The sequence below is a fragment of the Haemaphysalis longicornis genome, unplaced genomic scaffold (genome assembly GCF_048455015.1).
Source record: "Haemaphysalis longicornis isolate Haplotype H1 unplaced genomic scaffold, Haemaphysalis longicornis Haplotype H1 scaffold_5, whole genome shotgun sequence".
In the NCBI taxonomy this organism is placed as follows: domain Eukaryota; kingdom Metazoa; phylum Arthropoda; class Arachnida; order Ixodida; family Ixodidae; genus Haemaphysalis; species Haemaphysalis longicornis.
In genome coordinates, this window is record NW_027526385.1 from 113,008,652 (window position 1) to 113,028,343 (window position 19,692).

General features: G+C 46.9%; 2 protein-coding genes across 2 annotated transcripts; one reads left to right on the forward strand and one right to left on the reverse strand.

Annotated features, from left to right (window-relative positions):
- Positions 1 to 2,220: 2,220 nt before the first annotated feature.
- LOC144139861 (uncharacterized) lies at positions 2,221 to 14,342 on the forward strand. Its single transcript, XM_077672106.1, has 10 exons — positions 2,221 to 2,238; positions 2,600 to 2,747; positions 3,752 to 4,097; positions 4,426 to 4,795; positions 4,907 to 5,080; positions 5,145 to 5,331; positions 6,248 to 6,490; positions 8,374 to 8,545; positions 10,736 to 10,884; positions 13,233 to 14,342. Exons 1-10 carry the CDS (start codon positions 2,221 to 2,223, stop codon positions 13,274 to 13,276), a joined length of 1,851 nt encoding a protein of 616 aa, XP_077528232.1. The 3' UTR covers positions 13,277 to 14,342.
- A 128-nt stretch (positions 14,343 to 14,470) lies between these two features.
- LOC144139374 (uncharacterized) lies at positions 14,471 to 16,671 on the reverse strand. The gene is made up of 3 exons (XM_077671739.1): positions 16,169 to 16,671; positions 15,887 to 16,087; positions 14,471 to 14,831 (listed from the first exon to the last, which is right to left on the reverse strand). The coding sequence occupies exons 1-3, from the start codon at positions 16,387 to 16,389 to the stop codon at positions 14,675 to 14,677; spliced, it is 579 nt and encodes a 192-aa protein (XP_077527865.1). The 5' UTR covers positions 16,390 to 16,671; the 3' UTR covers positions 14,471 to 14,674.
- Between the last annotated feature and the right edge of the window lie 3,021 nt (positions 16,672 to 19,692).

Consider the following 19,692-nt stretch of genomic DNA (forward strand, 5'->3'; position numbering starts at 1 on the left):
ATGCTTGAGAAATGCCGGCTTACTGTAAACATACAAAACACGCTGCAATTATAAATTACCACGCCGAGCACCTAATGAAAACTAAAAATAGCCTTGTCCGAACTCGCTGGAAGGCGTTAAAAACTCGCGTGCATACCGTTCATACATTGCGGACAAGTCGCGAAAAGTAAACATCAGCCTTGCAGAGTACAGGCTACGGCAGTGATCGTTAATCAAATCCGGTCATGACTATAAAAACATCGTAGGGGAAATAGGCACTGATTAAGCCAAACTGCTAACCATAACAATACTTTTAAGCATGTGCGGCGAAGCAATCGGATCACCGTTCTCGCGTCATTCATTTATGAGGCAATACGAGCCGTTCGCGCGGTGAGATCATAAGTGAGCGACGCGTTTCCGTCGCTGTTACAAGGTGTTTGCTTGCACACACATGTCCCGTCACAAGTATTTCATAATGAATTTACAGCGTACTTCTCTCGGCATCAGTTGCATAGTCCTTGGCGTTAGCTGGCTGCGTATGTAAGAGCTGTGGGTCGCGATGGTCGCAACTACCTAAACGCGGCGGTGTCGCCGAGAATAAGCGAGTCGCTGATTGCTTGCCCGAATTATTTGGTTTACAGACAACTTTTTTGGCAATTTGCATCAAATTCACAAGGAGCGGGCGAGACGGTGGCCACAACAAAAAAAGCACGCTTCCGCATACGCACGGGAAATGTGTTGCAGCAGACGACAACACGATTCGGCGTCCTACAAGTGACGTCACTCGTAGGTGGCGCCACGGTATGTCCTCGAGGCCAATAGTTTCTTTCATGCAGGACACACCTAGCTAGTTCCTACGTATCAAAATAATTGTTTGCGTTGCTCGCACGTGCGCTGTTCTGTGACTTCTGTGAACTTGTAAACTGCCCTGACGTTCCCCACGCCGCCTGTAATTGGTATTTTCAGGAATGAATGTGTCAGCGGCGGCTTCCGTTCTGTATTTGTTGATCTTGTACTTCGCATTTCGTGTGTGGAGACGTTCCCTGCACCATTCATCTATTCGTGTAATTCGTATGAAAAGTGTTTTAAATGCAGAGCATTTCAGTAACTCACGATGTCACCCGCGTTGGCGTCCGTAGTCCGCACCACACCCCTCCCTACTATATAAAAAAAGACAAGCATTTCCCAAGTGAGAGGGAAGATGGCAAAGTGCGAATGCCCGAGTTTGCCCGAAGTTACCCGATTTGATCCGGAGGGGCGCGCCGTCGCGCGAGCGCCCTCGAGCGTCGGAATGCGGAGCCGACGAGCGAGCGCCCTCAGGCGGACGGAACGCGAAGCGAACCGGCGCAGCGGCGCGCCGCCCGCAGCTACGCCGAGCAAGAGACCGTTGCTACGCCGAGACCGTTGCTACGCACGCTCTCTCTGCTCCTCCGCGCCGTTGCTAGGGGAGAGGGGGAGCGCGGACGGCGGACGAGGGATTCAGGGTCGCTTATAAAGTGCATTCGCACTTAAAAAAGAAATGCTATCCAGCGCCAGGTTTCGATCCCTCGACCCTGCGGGCGGAACGCAATGTACATTGTGCTCTAACCACTGCGCCACAAAGACAACACAGAATTGGAGGCTACGGCCACGCCTTATATCCTTGACTCATTCAAATTACTTCTGACGAGCGCTCTCTCGTCAGCAGTTGCCACAAGTGCAACAGCATTAACGTAACGCCAACTACTTAAAGGGGTCGTGAAAAGAAAATAAAGTCGGCGTTACTTATTTTCTATGCTCTCTACATTCCTCAAAGATAATAAATCCGAAGTATTTCAGCAGAACGTTGTTTGTACAATTTACAGTAACGGTTTGAAATTTGCATTTTTTGGCGCATCTCTACCGACCATGCGCGACGTTCGGCTGAGAGCGTAAACAACCACTGACGTCATGTTAGGTCTATTTTTGATTTAAAAAACTTCAACTTGTTTTCCAGTTTATTTTACATTGCAACAATAAGTTACAGTCAATAAAAATAGTTTACTATTTATTTATTGGAACTTACAGTTTTAGAAATATTTGATTGTAGTACGGCGCACCTTGGGTGGTCTGGGAACCATTGCAGCAGAGCGATTGTCGTCGGCTGCTCTCGCGCGCTTTTTTCGCTGCGTCTGCTCCCTCCCTGTTCTGTGGTATGCTCACGCCCGATCATCAGTGTTCGGCCGAGCCTGCGCTCTTTTCAGTGGCACTTCACGGCCCACGATGCCGACAACGTGCATGGTGAGAGCGTGTGTCACGAAGTACGGGTCGTCTAGTGACGTTCGCTTCCATAAACTGCCCACTGACCCACACCGAAGGTCTTTGTGGCTCAAAGCGATCGATCGCAATCCTGTTGAAGTCGGCTCCAAGTATGGCCATGTATGCTCAGATCACTTTCGCTCGGAGGACTACGACACAAATCCCGACGTGCGTAGAAGCCTCGGTTTGGACCTCAAGCATTTGCGTCTCAAAGACGACGCCGTGCCGACGCAAAAGCTTGGGTACGGTGCACCACCGAGAAAGCGAAGGGCAGTTGAGGTAAGTGAATGTGCAGTGGGTGATGTGTGGCATCCGTTCCAATTGTGCGCAATCTTTGTTGTAGAACGAGTTCGACTTGCCGGACGTTGTGGACGTTGTTGTCGACAACCAGGGGACTGCTTGCCGCACTGCAGACGGTTGGACGCAGACGACGAATACAGCGGTCACAGCTTCCTGCCAGACTGATGGTGGCCGCTACGTTCAAACACAGTGTAGGTGGTCTTTCCTCGCATGAGTGCGCCGTATATAGTACAGTTACGGCCGCTCGTGGTATAGTGTGCACGCGCGCGCGCGTGTGTATGTATGTGCGTGCGCACGCGCGTGTGGCGCCCACAGTTTGCCTTCGTGGTGTTGAGGTAAAGCCTCAGACTTTTGAATGCAAGCTCCAGATTCAAATCCCGGTTATTCTGGACCGCTTATTTTTACAAAGGCCACTTTTTTACAATGACCACTCGTTGTATTTGTTAGTGTTTGTTATCATGATTTCTCAGCCCTATTTTACTTAGCTGGAGTCACATGGAATATAAAGCACTGCCCTGTACTTTGGGGACTCCCGTTTTCTAATAATCACGCCTTATTACACTTATATGCAGTACTTTTAATTGAGAAGCTGAGGTTGGGTGCACTGTTTGGATCACTGTTGACACAGTGCACATCAAAACACTGCTTATAATTTGGATAATATGTAAGTAATGCATATATGCATTCAGGTATAACTGCATGATGTGGTGCGTATAAACTCAGTAACAACAATCAACAACCAAAAAACTTGGTTCTGAGTTGGCGGAAGCAAAAAATATAAAAGTGCCCATGTGTCGAGATTGTGGTGCATGTTCAAAATCCCCAGGGCATCTAAGTTCATCCACAGCTCTCTGCAACGGTGCACTCACAGCCCAAATGAAGCTGTGTTGAACCCTTTTTTCCCCAGCATGTATGGGTGGCTATTAGCTTCCTAAAGTGAATATTTTTGTACCATGCATGCTGGTGTTACTGTTTAGTCACCCTGTACAGCAAATGGACTACCAAAGAACTTTTTGGAGCATACATATCATCAGTGCAGCTGTCGGTCAACTGTTTTCCCAAACAAATAATTTTTTAACAAGTCATCACATGATATGAGAACTCAAGGCTATTGAATGTAGTGAGTGTTTCAGGGGGAAAACGACTGTAAACTCTGTTATAGCAGGTTTTTCTGACTGCTGCTTATTGCTATCAGATACGCAGGTGGATTTCTACGCCCGTGCCAAGAAGTCCACTCATGTTCAGACCGACCAGTGTGAGCAGGTCTCGAGGTTGACTCAGGTGGACATTGCTGACCTCACAACACCGTTATTCCATCCAACTGGTGCATCACCACCTTTGTCGGCCACATGGGACACTCCACGGTCACCGTCGCCCATCCCACCTGGCCTCGGGTGTCCCCGTTACACATCCACACCTGTGGGATCGGATGCCTCAGACTCTGACGAAGACTCTGATGAAGACTCTGACGAAGACCCTGACAAGGAGCAAGAGCTTCAAGACCCGGACTACTTCCCCTCTTTCCATGAGAGCTTTTTAGGGTAATAATCGGTGCATAGTGTGCTACCTAGGCAGTAGAGTTCTCCCTGTTTACGAACATCATTGTATAAGAAGCACAGAGAAAACACTTTAAACAGGAAACCATTCAAGGAGGTAATGATGGTTGGTTGGCAAGCAGCTTCTTGGCCTACCCACTAGGGGTGTGCATGCTTAAAAAATTCAAGAGGCAGCAAGCATTCAATTGAACAGGGGTTCAGGTGGATGCTGAAACGGTTGTGCTGTGATAATAACCGTTAAATGTGATCTATGGTGAAGTTGGTGTTTCTGGAGGCAGTGTGCCTTGAATACGTTTTGTGTGTGCTGTTTCAGACTGGAATGCCCTACAGAAGAAGCTAGACCTCAGAAAGAGAGGAAGTTCATTGTTTTTGAAAGCTGCCTCATGAAGCTTTTCATGACGTGCCAGAGGTGCTACGCGGCGTGCCGAAGTTTCTCTGCAATTAGGGGAACTCTGCTGCAGGTTCAGACATTGTGTCCCAATGATCACTGCCTCGTTTGGCGAAGCCAGCCATTGGTACACGGAAAGCCAGCCGGCAATCTACTCATTTCTGCAGCAATCCTGTTTGCAGGAGGAAGTCCGACAGCCACCATCAAGATGTTTAAGCACATCAAGGTCTGCATGATCTCAGCTCGCACGTTTTTCAACTATCAGCGAGGCTACCTGGTACCAGCCATAAACATGGTAAACAAATATGTTACAAGATTGTGTGCCGTCGTTCTAGCAAGCAAACACCAGACACAGTCGTTGCTTGCTCCAGTGTGCTATTTACTCTTCCATTGCCTTTTTGCTCAGGTGTGGAGCCAACAAGAAGAACAGCTGTTCACTGAGCTGCAAGGCCGGGACATCGATTTGGCTGGGGATGGACGGTGTGACTCACCGGGGTTCTCGGCCAAATACCTGACCTATTCCATCCATGTGGCGCAGCTCAACAAGATTGTCCACTTTGAGCAAGTGCAGGTTGGGGAGGTAAGTCACACCTTCTTAAATAGAGTGGCCTTCAATTTTAACACTGTTTTTCTTCCCCCCAAAGAACGACGAGGTCAGGACGAGCACCGCGATGGAAAAGTTTGGTTTTGTGAAGTGTCTGGAAGCAATGAAGGAGAAATCCATGAAAATTGCCTCAGTCACCACGGACCGCCATGTGCAGGTGGCAAAATACATGCGGACCCATGAGCCTGGCATTCCACACTACTACGATGGATGGCACATTTCCAAAGGTATCACAATGAAAGGCCAAAAGTAAGGCTAAGATTGCAAGTCTACAAAAAAAGTCCACAGGCGGCACTATTGCCAGCTTCGTTATTACTGCAGTGGCAATGGTGCCAAAGGAGGCCACAATTTTGATGTTCCACCTGAGCCACAAAATCTTCAGCATTACATTACGCTCAAGCTGCACTGGATGGCACAGTGGGATCAGACTATTGCATGCTGGTGTGACTTCAGAGAGGCTGAAGTTGTAAAACCAAACCGTGTGTAAAAGATTTTGCCTTGCTGTAGGCAGTCTGTCCTTGACAAAAGGAAATCAAGTGCGTTTATTTGTTATATACTGGTCTTGATCATTGGGAAAGACTAATATTCGTTACCAGCAAAGAAAAAAACAGCCAACTTGACTTTGGGCATGATTAATCACGTTATCATTGCTCGCAATTTTTTTGGCTATTGCAAGTTGTCTAAGGCACCACAGGACTAAATAGGCCTCCCCCATTGGACAGAATAAAGTTATTGCTTCCATTTGTTGAAAAAGTAGCTATAAGCATGGCCAGAAAGAAAACTTTTGAAAGACAGAAGGACACTGCAGGCAACCAGCAAGTTGGGTTCAAGTGGAAGTCTGACCTTCCCATAGCCATTGTAATGTTGATTCGGCGCCAAAAGATGCTTTATTGGCTGAGAAATGGCTAATCAAATATGATGATAGACCGGAAGCAAGTGAGGTAGCAGTAATTTATAGTCGCACAGAAGCAACCAAATACAGCGCTACCACGTGCCAAGCAGTTTGGTCAGTTTCGGTCAAATCAGTCGTGTTCTCCTGTATCCTTAGTAGCTTGCCTTTTCACGTTGCTGCGCAGCATTTTTGTGTTCCCTTGCACCTTCCTCTTAAGGTATACTTTCATCTGCCCTGCCCTCATCGTATAGGCATAAAGAAAAAACTGGCAGCCAAGGCGAAACAGGCTGGATGCAGTGACATCGAGCTGTGGATACAGCCAGCCAGCAACCACTTGTACTGGTGCGCTTCTTTAAGTGGCGGCAATAAGGAGCTGCTTGTAGACATGTGGCGAAGCCTCGTCAACCATGTTGCCAATGTGCACTCGGGACATGAGGGGCTTTTCACTCATTGTGCCCATGAGGACCTTGGAGAGCGGCAATGGCTAAGTGCTGGTAAGTGATTTTTTAATGCAGGCTCAGAACTGCTTTAAAGGGGCCATGAAGGCAAAGGGAGTTCTGGCTCATCAAAAAGATTGCTTTGCTGCCCTAACAATGATACCAATTTTATGGCTAAGCACGAACACATAATGGAGATAATGAAAACGGATGAAGCAGTGGTGAAGAAGCTGATGAAGCTGCCACTTTGTCGCGATTTCTCTATGATGTCACTCAGTATTGCTTCTGCAATTGGCAGCTGCCGACGGAAGGCACTGCTGACAAGGATGATTGTAGTGAGGCCTCTACTTCCGTTTGATCGCATCACTTTAAGGGTAACGTGCAGTGCACAGATGGATAGGTAATTATGCTTTGTGGGCTTGCCCATAATATGTATGTCACCCGTGACCCTATTGCATCGATGCAACATGAACTTTGAAAGTTTCTCACTATTTCTGCCATGTTTTTTTTTCGGTAAAAAAAGTCTTGCGGCTGGAATGGAGCTGAGTGAGTAACCAGAAGCTAGGCTAGTCCTAGGCTGTGCTTTGTCTTCGTGGCCCCTTTAACATACTGTGAAATTGGTCTGTGCCATCACCTACATCTGCAGCATTTTGCATTTCTTGAAAATGGCCACAGTCGGTGCTTCTTTCTACTGCGGTGGGAAAATGAAAGAGACTGTCCACTAGACTTTCTCTCACTACCGACCAGTTAGTGTGCCGGAAAAAAGTCTGCGCCGGCAAAAAATATCTGCATCCAGGTGTTGAGTCATTGTTTCTTCCGGAACATTGGCGCTACTTCTGATTCAAGCAATCCTATTAATTAGAATGTCATCGGGGAGCACAGCATGTGCTTTGATAATAGTCACACTTTGAAGGTACAGTGAAATCTCGATATAACGAACTTCAGGGGACCGTGGAAAATTGCTCGTTATTCTGAAAGGTCGTTATAGTGAAAATCGCAAAATTTAAGAAAACAAATAGTATTTCAATACCTAAAACGACCTACGTGTACAGCAGTGCATCCTTGGAGTCATTTTTCACAAAAAAGATGCACTAGTGATCATGAAACAATGCACGTTTATTTAAAGTGGTTGGCGATTTTCATCTAGCGTGAGTAGCACAAGCTTCCTAGCACGAAGGACTCAAACTCTTACACATTCCTGGGGAGTGAATCAGTGGCCGTGCGGTTTTTCCCCGGACATGTGCGGAGTTTTTGTATGCTGTCCACCACATCCGCAGTCGTCGAGTGCTCGTCGTAGTCTTCGAGTGCTGCTGTGGCACCCTCAGAGGCATCGTTGTTCATGCCATCCTCGTTGCCATCTTCACTTCTTCATCTTGAACGCTCACGGTCTGGGCAATGTCCTCTGTTGACAGCTCCGCTGATGTCCGTGAAGATCCAGCAAGCCACGTGAGCAGCGGCGGAACGTAGAAAAAGTTGGGGTGAGCGCGAATAGCGCGGCCGCGGCTTTCGGGACGGAGAAGGCTACCCATGCTTCATTTTTTCTCTTCTCCTCACCTTTTTTCTCCCTCTTGCATCGGCCGCCGCATTCCGAGGAGCAAGTTGCAAGACGTCCTCTTCTTCGCTGCGCTTTGCCGTGTCGTCTACTAGCACACTGCCCCGGTTGCCGCGATTGTTTAACGGACTTCTAAGAGTCTCCAGCCTTGAAAATATGAGTTCGTAGTACTGAGGTGTTGTTAACATGGCACGGAACTAAATAAAACGATCTTTATTTTGAAACGTTCGCTATTCTGAAGTACGTTGTAGTGAAATAATTTTACATTAAAACTATAAGCAGTCGGCGTGGGATTTCTTAAACGCTCGTTAATCTGAAAAGTTCGTTAATGTGGTGTTCGTTTTACCGAGGTTTGACTGCATACTATTTGTCTTTTTCTCATCCGTAGGCACCCGGGCACACGACAGGTTCACAGAAGTGACCATGGCACCACATCTGCTCAAGGACATCCGCCAGCTGGCCCCTTCAACTCACACCTTTTCCCTAGAGGCATTCCACAGTGTCCTCATTGGGTTTGCACCGAAATCTGTGGCCTTCTCACCCGACGGCATGCGTGCCAGGTAAGCCAAAGACAGATGAAATCTGTGAAACCATCAAATAATTCAGCGGAAGGGCAGACAGAGCGAATGCTGAATAGAAAAGGAAAAAGGCAAGCTAAGGAGAGTATTGGTTAGAAAGGCACTTGAAGGGCTCTTTTAAAGGACTTGTGTGGTGCCACATTGTTTGCGCAGGTTGCTAACACAAATATATGTTTGCTGTGGCAATTTTGAACACAATTTTTTTGAAAATCTCTTCACGACCCCTTTAATGCAATCTGCAACATATTTCCTGATCGCTTTCAAAGCTTAATTTCTTGGTACCACCAGGAAACAATGGAAGAATTCATTGCTTTTTCAAAAAAGGCTTGGGTTCTGATGTCTGAGCAATATCGCAAGCACAGGAAATGCCATCAACAGATATACTCAAGCTGTTGTTGTTGTAATCCTTTATTTCAGAGGGAAGGCCATGCGGCCAAAGTACGGGAAGAGGGGAAAGAGGCAGGGAGGAGTAGCTGAATAGCACAAATGGGGGGTCCTTGAACACCATAGAAAAGGTCGCTACCATCAGCAGAGCCAGGCTAGGGTTGAGATCGTATGAGTCAAGTCAACTATTACGACAGGGTAAGCCCCGGTTTACACTAATCTTGAGAGACCACTCTCTAGGCCGAACACCCCAAGAGTCGTTTTGAGAGGAACCAGGTAGTGAAGCGTTGATGAGTATAGGGCGGTACGAAGAAAATGCGGTGCAGTTAAGTGGTTGAGGGTGGTGAACACTGACGCTTGACAGCAGGGGCAGTAAGGAGATGGAGATTTTGTTAGGTGAATCCATTTTCTCATGATGTGGGGTGTGAGAGCTGCGTTAGCAATAGTTTTGTTTAGGAAGATTTCCACAGAGCGAGGCATCGGAGGAGCCAGAGCTAAGTAGCCAGCGGGTGTAACGGGCACACGGCGTACCTTCCGAGCATGGCGTGCGTGGTCGAGTTGAAGGTGAGGGTCAAGAGAGGGGCACAACGCGTCATCGTCCAGAGAGGAGGGGTACTAGCGAGACACTCCCTTGCTGCATCGTGTGCAGCCTGGTTGCCCCCATCAGAGTCTGTGTGACCCGGCACCCATGCCAAATGGGCACTGGTCCCATTGTGAGCCAGAATGGTGATCATGTGTTGTATTTTGTGTACAGTTGGGCGATCACTGAAGGGCTTGCGGAGTTCTTGAAGTGCCTGACAGGAGTCCGTGAGGATCCGAAAACGTGGAGGGGGCAATGGTGCAATACTGTAGGTCAGGTGATCCATTGCAGTGAGGATGTTCTGAAGTTCTAATTCCCAAGGGAGACGAGTGGTACCCTGGCCGAATGACAGCCGTCCAGGTTCGGCTGAGCTGGGCAGCGCCAGGCCAGACCCATTTGGGAAGGCGAAAGGCTGGCGTCCATGTAAATGTCCACTTCATCTGGCAATTTTGTCGCAAGGACGCGCTGAAGGGCTTCCTCAAGGGCAACTGGTCAAGTACGGGGGATACCAGTTCGTTGATGGGCCACAGTGACAGGCGGGAGTGACCAAGGGGGTGGCGGGGGTGAGGCCGACGGAAGTGTCAGAAGAATACGCAACTCCCAGGCTCAAGAGCATCAATGCAGGTATGCCTGGGAAGTCCAGTGACGGTGCGGAACATGGCCTGATAAAGGACCGCTAGGTGCTTCTTATGAGTCGAGGATAGGTTGTAAGCCGGAGCGCCATAAGTGAGACGACCGACCGCTACCGCCCGAGAGAGCGTGAGGCACGCCCATTGGTGAGCACCGCCAAATTTGTTTGAGAGGCGAGAGATTAAGTGGAGCATTGGCTTCCAATTTTTACATAGTTGACTTATCCACTGTCGAGCACTGTTGTGGCTGGCGAGGGGGATGCCGAGCAAGTGAATATGACCACGGCCAAATTGAAAAGTACGAGTCCAAGGACAGCACCCTGTGGAACGCCCCTATCTAGATAAAAGGTCCTGGGTCTCCTTCCTGGATGTGTGCTGTGGAGCCGAATCAGTCCATATTCTAGAAAATTGCGAATCCAGTTTTCGGTCTTTTGGCTTGGAAAGACTATAGCAAGCTCTTCACGGATAGCTGCCCGACTAACGGTGTCACAAGCTTTAAAGGCATTGAAAACACAATTGGCCAGTACGGTTGATGACGCTCTGCTTAGCCTTCATTTACGGTTCTTTATGTCATTTCAGGACTCAACTTGCAGCTCTTCACTTTAATAAAAACTGCAACAATGAGCAATCCACCACTGCCGACGGGGTACTTCGCTTTAAGATCAAGCGCCCCAAAGCAAGGAAAGGCAAAGCTGTGGCTTTTCCCATCACTGAGGAGCCCACATACAGTAAGCGGTATCGTTTATTTTGGAGGGTGTGAATAATGTATGCCTGGATATCAGCTTTAATTTGAAAAAATGCATGAGTGTTATGGTATGTAGAAATAGAAGTTTGAGGACACCAGCACTTCATATGATGCGATTGCAAAAACATTAGCATCCAATTTACGAATGCAGCCTTTCATTATTGTTGTCCTCCTTCACCTTTTTCATGTCCTTTTTTCTTTTGGTTGCTGTGACACAAAGAGGACATTTAGAGGAAATGTGCTCTATATTGTAAGGCCAATGGTAGGAGACGGCAGACCGTTGCGCTAAAACTGCTTTATTCGAAGGTCAAGTCGGCAGGCAGCAAGATGACGACCAAACCCGGTTAGTGATCTTTCAAAAAGGAAGAAGGTCGGTGATGATGAGATGAAAAAGCTGTCGCCACAAGCAAGCAGCACTGATGGTTGCATTCCACGGTGATAAATAACTTCCTATCACAAACAAGGTTACCACTGATCTCGCACTAATGAAGTTGCAAACGAGGCTTTCGCTGAGCTCACACTAATTTCCCTCCCCCCGAGGGTGGAGCGGCCGCCTGGCTGCAATTCACTGTGGACCACGCTGGTTGAATGCCTTCACTCGGGAAATGTGTACAACCTCCATTCCTTGATGACGGCAGTACGAACTTCTACAGAGGTGGCGCGATAGTTCACAGGAGAGGTGGCCTCAAGAACCTTGTAAAGACCAAGGAGGCAATGAGATATTTTTCGTACAGGCCGGGAGAGTGAACCGGTGTCCAGACCAAGACTTCGTCACCTGGTCAGAAAGAAACAGACCAACGAACAGCATCGTAGCGGTGCTTGCTGTCGTGTTGGCTTACTTCTGTACGCATGCAAGTCAGTTGGTGATCCAAGACATGAATTGTTCTGGGTACGATGAAGAAGTTGGCACAGAGGTGATGAAAAAAACAAATATTGAGCACTGGCGAAGGATGACGGCCATACAGAAAGTAGAAAAGTGCATATTTTGTCGTGCTTTGAACTGTTATGTTTAAGCACAGGTGATTGAGAGTAATAGTGTGCCTCGATTTTGGTGGTCAGGAATTCCCAAAATTCAGTTGTATACGCTTGTGGTCGCTGCCTAGACTGTGACCCTCTTCCTCATCTATGCTTATTCCATCCGAACATTCATAAAGTCCCTCTATTTCCCTATTTACTATGATCATGTTCTGTTCCTCATACATATTTAGCATGGAGATGTCCGTTGCCATCTGTGTACCCGTCTAGATCTTCAATGTGGGTGTTCGTGTTAGGCACACCACCCGTTTTTCATTTTTCTCCTTACTCTCTTAACCCATCCATAGGTACGACACTCCTATACACCTCCGTACCCACTACCATCCCTTTCACTCACACATGCTCTTTACAGTCTTCTTTCACTCTTTTCCTATTTGCCCCATGTCATATAACTATACCTGCTCCTCCAGCCGTCCTACTGCAACCTTCCCATACATACTCTCCAATTACCGGAGGTTCTTCTAGGTCCCTAAAGTGCATCTCGGTCACGGTATATACTGGGATATATTCCTCTCCTAGCTATTCACAAATCTCCATCCATTTCTCTTTTTCAATGGCCGCACTGGTACTGCCTCGGTGACCAACGTTGCCCTGCCCGCCATCATTCTTTTCGGGGTTAAGAACTCTTTTCTTTCACCTGCTTTTTGTTCGCCTAGCTATTGGCCATTTCTGGGGCAATCTCCTGATCTCAGAAAAATTTCACAGCTGTTTTTTTTTTCCTGCATCAGACCATTATAACGCTCTGCATACAATTTCAGAGTATGTGGCCCTCCTGCTAGAAGAGACGGTGCGCTGCTGCGACAGGTGGCCTTCATTCAAGGCAGCTTTTGCAGCAAACCCATCGTGTGCCCCCCCCTCCCATGAGCCACTCTTTCCCAATGCATGACAGGCAACAAACTGTGATGATGCGGACGTCTAGGTATCCTCACACAAATAATGCCTCCTTGTGAGAGCTGCCCGCTTAGCACCGTTCGTTTCACCACTGCCTAAATCAAAACTCAAGAGAAGAAACATTGGTTTTGAGTCAATTGCATGTGAGAGTCCCATGCTCATAATGTGGGGTCCAATGGACGTTTTAAAAATTTTTAGTTCATGTCCTGTTCATTGGATGAAGTGCACATCTGACAGTAACCTTGTTCTTTTTTTGCCCAAGTGTTGGTTTTGCCTTGTTGATGGAGCCTCGGGGTGACCACTTAGTTTTCTTCCTTTCACACTGTGCCAGTGGTAAAATTTATCAGAGTATGATTGCAATTGTGCGCCTAGGGAGTTGTACTAAAGATTGTGCTTTTCACACAGCATGCAGTCAAGAGTATGAGCCATCTCAAGCCTGTCACATCTAGGTGCAGCTGTGCCTTCGGGTTAATCATCTATATGAGATGTTCTGGAATTGTCATCGCAATTTTGCCGCGCTGTGCCTTGAGGGACGTGGCATCAGGAAGTTTTGTTTGTTTTTGGTGTATGCAGCACGACTGTCTTTTTCTATTGTTTGGGAAGTGTGCCAGATGCCCTGTTTATACATAGAACCAGTTCAGCCATACCATTTCACATTAGATGTTTTGAGAGTTTATTTGATTCAACCTGTTGTCGGTGCCCAGCCCACTTCTTGTTCTGGGGATTGTGCGTTCATTTCTTTGTCAAGTGATTCCCCTGGTGCAAATGTGTAATTTGCTGGAGTTTCGTTTAGGTTTGTGAAGCCATATTGTTCACTGGTAATCTCAGGCAAAGTATTTGTCTGAAAGTTTTGTGGGCATCTTAATCTTTCTTCTACGTACTTGGGTCTTGACCATTCTAACAATCTTCAGGATTTGCCAGGCTTACTTTCTGTCCCGTGTATTGTTGAACCTGATTTGGCAGAGTTCATTCTTCTTTTTGCAGCCACTTGAATCGCATACTTTAGCATATCATCTGTAATGTCTTGTACAGTCTCTTTTAGTTGTGTCTCTTGTTTGAACAATGCCTGAAAGACTGCCGAGACGGCTTACCTGAATTGAGCAGGATGAATTTTAGCGTGCTCTTGATCAACTCACCCCAAGCCAAACGGAGTATCTTGCATACATCGTGTTATCGAATGAAACAAAATTTAAAAACACTGCGTATATAAAACTCACAGAACGCGCGACATTGAGCACTATCACCATGTGATGGTATGGAATGACCTGCTGAAGGACTATGCTGTAGCCTCTTTGTGCGTCACATTGTCAACCATTCTTTGGCTAGTGTGAAATAGCATACTGCTTCTAGTATCAGAAGATGCCATGTACTAGAAAATGCTCCAGTAGTGTACAGTGCCAGTGTGTTTGTAAAAATTTTGTTTCCTGGCTCCCTCCTTTTTGCCATATTGTGTGGGCCTGCAGCTCATAGCAAACTGAGCAAAGCTGCATTTTTTTTTCACTTGTAAATAAAACATACAGGTTGCAGTGATCATGAAAGTGGAGGTTAACATAGCTGTGTGTGAAGCGAGATTCTGAAAAAAGATGCCACAAAACAGAACGTATAGTGCTTCGCCTCGTCTTGCCTCTAGTTAGGCAGCCAAAAGAGGGACTGCTTATTTTTGTAGCTTTTATAGAGCTCTTGTATACATATACTACCATGATGAATTATGCGTAATTCCAGCAGCACGTAGCATGGCTTGAAGTGAACAACAAAAAGAAATCTGCATTCACATGCTTGACTTGAAGATCCATGATACAGAAGATTACTCAGCATAAACAAGACAGTGAAAAGGGTTCTTTTATTGCTCATGCCTGCGCGTGACGGAATCCCGTGTATTGGACAGACGGGAATGTTCCTCTGATCTTGGTCACCGCACAGGCAGGCAACACCTTCCTGTTGTTCAGGCCCAGGTAACCCCACAGCCAGTGTGCAAGCTGGCTGAAGCTGATGTACCTGTACTTCCTGTTGAAAAGAATACAAGATTGAATGGTGTTGCACATGGTCTTTTCATTTTCAAAATCTGTGTGCTAATCATTCGAGTTGCGCGGATTGCGGGCTAGTTGGTTCACGTACATATTAAAAAAAACTTTGCGCTAAAGGACGGGACAAAGGAGAGAACGTCGGTGTCGTTCTCTCTTCTCTTCCGGCCTTCAGGGCAAAGTTATTTTAATTATGGGCGAACCAAGCTGTGCAGCTTTTTGTAGTGCATAAAAATATCCGAATCTCCAGGAGGGGAGGGGGGGGGCAGTTGCCCCTGCTTGCCCCCCCTTCCGGACGGCCATGGAGCCCTCCACTACAGTGCGCCTCATCGCCTGCGGTGCGTTGGCGCGGTAAAGCCTCCAATCAATCAATAATAACATAGACTAACACGACAGAATTAAACACTACGACCCATAACTGCAAAAGAATAAAAAAAGACATGCGCCTGGTGTGATGAGTACATAATTATAAATACTACGTCTATGGTGTGCCACAGACCAAAGTCATGGTCCTGCGTAGCACGACAGGCTAATGAAAAAGAGAAGAGCTTGACAGCACTGTCGCTACTACAATAATAAAAAAAAGGAGCGGCACCCTGACAGCACAGTCGTGTTTTGCGTGGGATGGTTAGAATAAAAAAGCAGGCAGTCAAAGATGCGAGACTACGAGAAGTCATTGGAAAAACGCCCCATTCAGCGGTGCAAGCAAAATAAAGCGTAGGAAGGTGAGAGAGCTTTGGTTATTGACAGAATTCAAAGGAATAAGCGAAAGATGCAAAACTCGCATGGTTGCATAGCATGTAACACCAGGCTAGCAAAGTGAACGAAGTTGATAGGTTGAACGCGCCAACGCTACACAGGCGATGAGGCGCGCCGTAGTGGAGGCCGGGCTCTGGAATAATAAAATCTACACACGGGCATTTTCGCGTATCGCCTCCATCAGAAATGCGGCCGCCCGGGCCGGGAAGCGAACCAGCGTACTTGGGCTCAGCAGCACACTGCAAAATGAATGAAGTGTTCGAAAAAAAAAAAACTCACCTCGTGCGTTCCACACGTACTCCGTGCTGCCGAAGCATGAGGTACGCCACATCAAGCACCACCTCATCTAAACAGAGAGTGTGGAAGTGCGGGTGCGCCGTGATGCACCCCGCAGCCTGCTTCGCTGTCGCTTCCGGAATCTCTCGGCAGCAAACGCACTCCGCAAGTGTCGGCATAGCCACACAGAGCCCGCAGGTGCACCTGTAACGAAGCGGCGTTAATTTTTCGCAATGATGGATGAATGAATGAACTGCATTTTGCAAAATACTATCCGCTACGCACCAATGCGCGTTTCCGAGACGTGCTGGGTCGGGCTCGTCGCCGGGGTCTTCGCGAGCTGTATGGGCCGCAGGCGCACGCAAATCGCCGTCGTCACTATCCGAGTCTGACGGCGCTCGGCTCCTGTGGTTGCGCACTCGCGCAGGGGCGTCAGCGTAGGGCTCATACCCCAGCGCCCGACTACGCGCCAGCATGCTGCGCTGCAGCTCAGGGAGCTCCGCCATCTTTTCAGACGTATCAGACGGCAGAAACGTGCGGCTCAGTTAGTGCATGACGTCATCATGGCGCCGCACAAGAAATCTATCTGACCCTGTTGAGGCTACCCACGGCACCGCCATGATGTTCAGACGTTAGAAACAGGCGATTGGTCACTTTTCCTTACGTCATCAGCCTGATTGAGGAGGAAAGACCGGGGGAAACCGTAACTGAATTTTTTATCCCATTTCCAAACCTCGGGCTACAAAACGGACTGGCGCAGCTTTTACAGCAAGGGTCAGCGGTTCTGAATACCCACACAGCAAAACCTTTTCGAAAATCTCTTCACGACCCCTTTAACGTCGTGCGCCCCCGGAAATGCTCTGCATTTGATCGTGCCCCTCGCGAAGGGGATGTTTCAATGCGTCTTCCGACTGGCCAGTACACTCGTCACCATCTCTCGGGTGTTGTGCGAACCTTTTGCGGCTGATGGCGCGCGATTGAAACGACATTTGCATATGATCAAACTGAAAGGCTCTCCAAGAAAAACAAATACCATGGCCAGAGTTTCTGCAGTGGATGTTCTCGAAATTTTTTAAAGTTTGAACAGCTCCCTACCCTGTCTCTTTCTCTTTTTTATATATAGATGAAGTTGCAGATTGCTGGGCTTTTTATAAAAGAGTTTGTCGTCATGTATAGTGCCACATGTATAGTGCCTCCCTTCCCTGTTCCCTCGCCCCAACCCGCCAATGTTGTTAACAAGGGTGCTGTGCAGCACACCTTCTGCACCTTTATAAGCGTGCGTGCTCCTACGTTGTATGTTACTCAAGATGGAGACTGGTCCTCTAGTCGAAGCGTCAGCAAACCACTGTTTGTGTTTTTAATCGTGCGTTTACCGCTTTCTCAACTCTATATATATATATATATATATATATATATATATATACAGGGTGTCCCAGCTATCATGCACCAGGATTTAAAAAAAGAGAAATTGCGTAACTCGAAGAAAACCTAGTGCATAATGTTTGCAGTACTGTGAAGAATCGGAGAGTAATTTTTTCGTGAATGAGACTTAATAATTTATTGTAATTAATTATCTAATTCGAGAAATACTGTCCTACTCACTAAAGTGTCAATGAGGCACTTGTAGGTAACCACGAGGGGCATCTAACTGCGCTATTTTCAGCGACGAACTAATTGCGTACTCATTTATTCTGACTGATAAGGAAACCCGCGAAATATGAAAAATACCACGTGACGACGCTTACGCGCGCATTGTAAAGCAGCGTCCCCAAATAAAGCTGATTGAAAGCAACTGCTTCGCGTGTTACCCGCCCAAAGACACAGCGCATCACCTTGATAATAGCATGCATGGAAGAAGCAGCAGCAGCAAGATTCGCGGGACGCGTGTGAAGATAAGGAACAAACTCGGTCGCGATTTCTTCTTTCTTTCTTTTGTCTATTTCATTCTGGCTAACTCAGAGGCAGCCTGTTTGAGGGCGTTGCTTTACGGTGCGCGCGGAGGAGCCGTCACGTGGTATTTTTCATATTTCGCGAGTTTCCTTTATCAGTCAGAATAAATGTGTACGCAATTAGTTCATCACTGAAAATACCGCAGTTAGATGCCCCTCATGGTTACCTACAAGTGCCTCATTGACACTTTAGTGATTAGGACAGTATTTCTCGAGTTAGATAATTAATTATAATTAGTTAATTAAGTCTCATTAAAGAAAAAAATACTGTGCGCTTCTTCACAGTACTGCAAACATTATGCACCTGGTTTCTTTCGAGTTACGCCTTTACTCTTTTTTTAAATCTTGGTGCATGATAGCTGGGACACCCTGTATATATATATATATATATATATATATATATATATTATCGGGATTGAGAAGAGATTCGACCGGGGACCGGTTTTGTTTGAAAAAGACCAGTTCCCGGTCTAAACGTTGGAATAAATGTTTTTATGTTTTTCAGTTTGACTTCTCTATAGTACAGCTAACCTCATAGCCAGATATATATATATATGTATATATATATATATATACATATATTTGTTATATACCAATATTACGAGGCATGGTTCATTTCCATCTCTCCAGAATTTTTGCTACCAAGCTCCGATTTAGAGGCGCTGTTTGATCACTTTCCTGAACCTTCCATTCTCATAGGTGACATCCACGTACAAGACTCACTCTGAGGCTAGTCCCGCTAAGAGCCCGAGGGCAGGTAACTGAAAAGATTTTACAGGTCAGCCTTTTTGTGGGTCTTTTTGACAGTTATTCAAAGTGACTAGTTTTTCTATTTTTCAAAACATTTGCAAATCGGATAACCTCGCATTGTACGCGTTATATTCAATCACGTTTTAAGAGCTGTCGGACGGGACGGGCAGTGACATAGCTGCTAAGATCACGCACCACGCGAGAGAGTCTTAGCCTTTAACCATCGATGGACGCTTCTTTTGTACGCCTCGTGTTCTGGGGGCTGTTGCGAAGTTGCTATCCAACCTATTGCAAAAATTTCTTGCTTTGGTGGTGATGACAAATAGCCAGGGGGAAGCCTAAATGGTTTTTTGCATAGCGAGAGATGAGCCGAAGAGATGCTGAAACAATGCCCTGGCGGTTGAGGTTACAGTACAAGACTCGGGCAAAATGATAGCTTTGATTCACTGCTCCAAAAAGAATGCACTTCGGCGCATTGGGCTCGTATTTATGCCCAAAGCGCTAACGGTCCCACAAACTTTCCCCCTGTTTTCAGATCATGGCTCAACGAGTTACAGACATACACATGGCTTCTTCCATAGTTCATGAGGACATGGTTGTGTAGGGGCACGCTGAGGCTGAGAGAGGGGTAAGAGTAGGTCTCTGATATGGCATCTGCGTCGCCGGGTCAAGTCTCAGCTTGCTGCGTCGGCGCAACCATAGGAAATGTATCAAGGGCGAAGACAGAGGAAGGGAAGCTTACCCTGTACTTTGAAGAAAGGAAGTGCTTTTCGTGAAACATCCGAAAACTTTTATATATATATATATATATATATATATATATATATATATATATATATATATATATATATATATATATAGTAAAGGAGATGAATGGTAAAGGCGCTAGTGAACGAAACACGACAGTGCGCCATACTCTGCAGTCACGAAAACAGCATCGACAGTGACAACAAAACGAAAACCACCGACGACGAAGACGACAGGCGCGCGTCTGTGAAACCGCTCCATCTTGGAGAACGTTCATTAAATGCATTTCGTCAGCTACCTTGCGTTGAGCAATACATCCCCTTAGAATTGGTGGAGGTTGCTGTGGTCCTGACCTCTCTATAC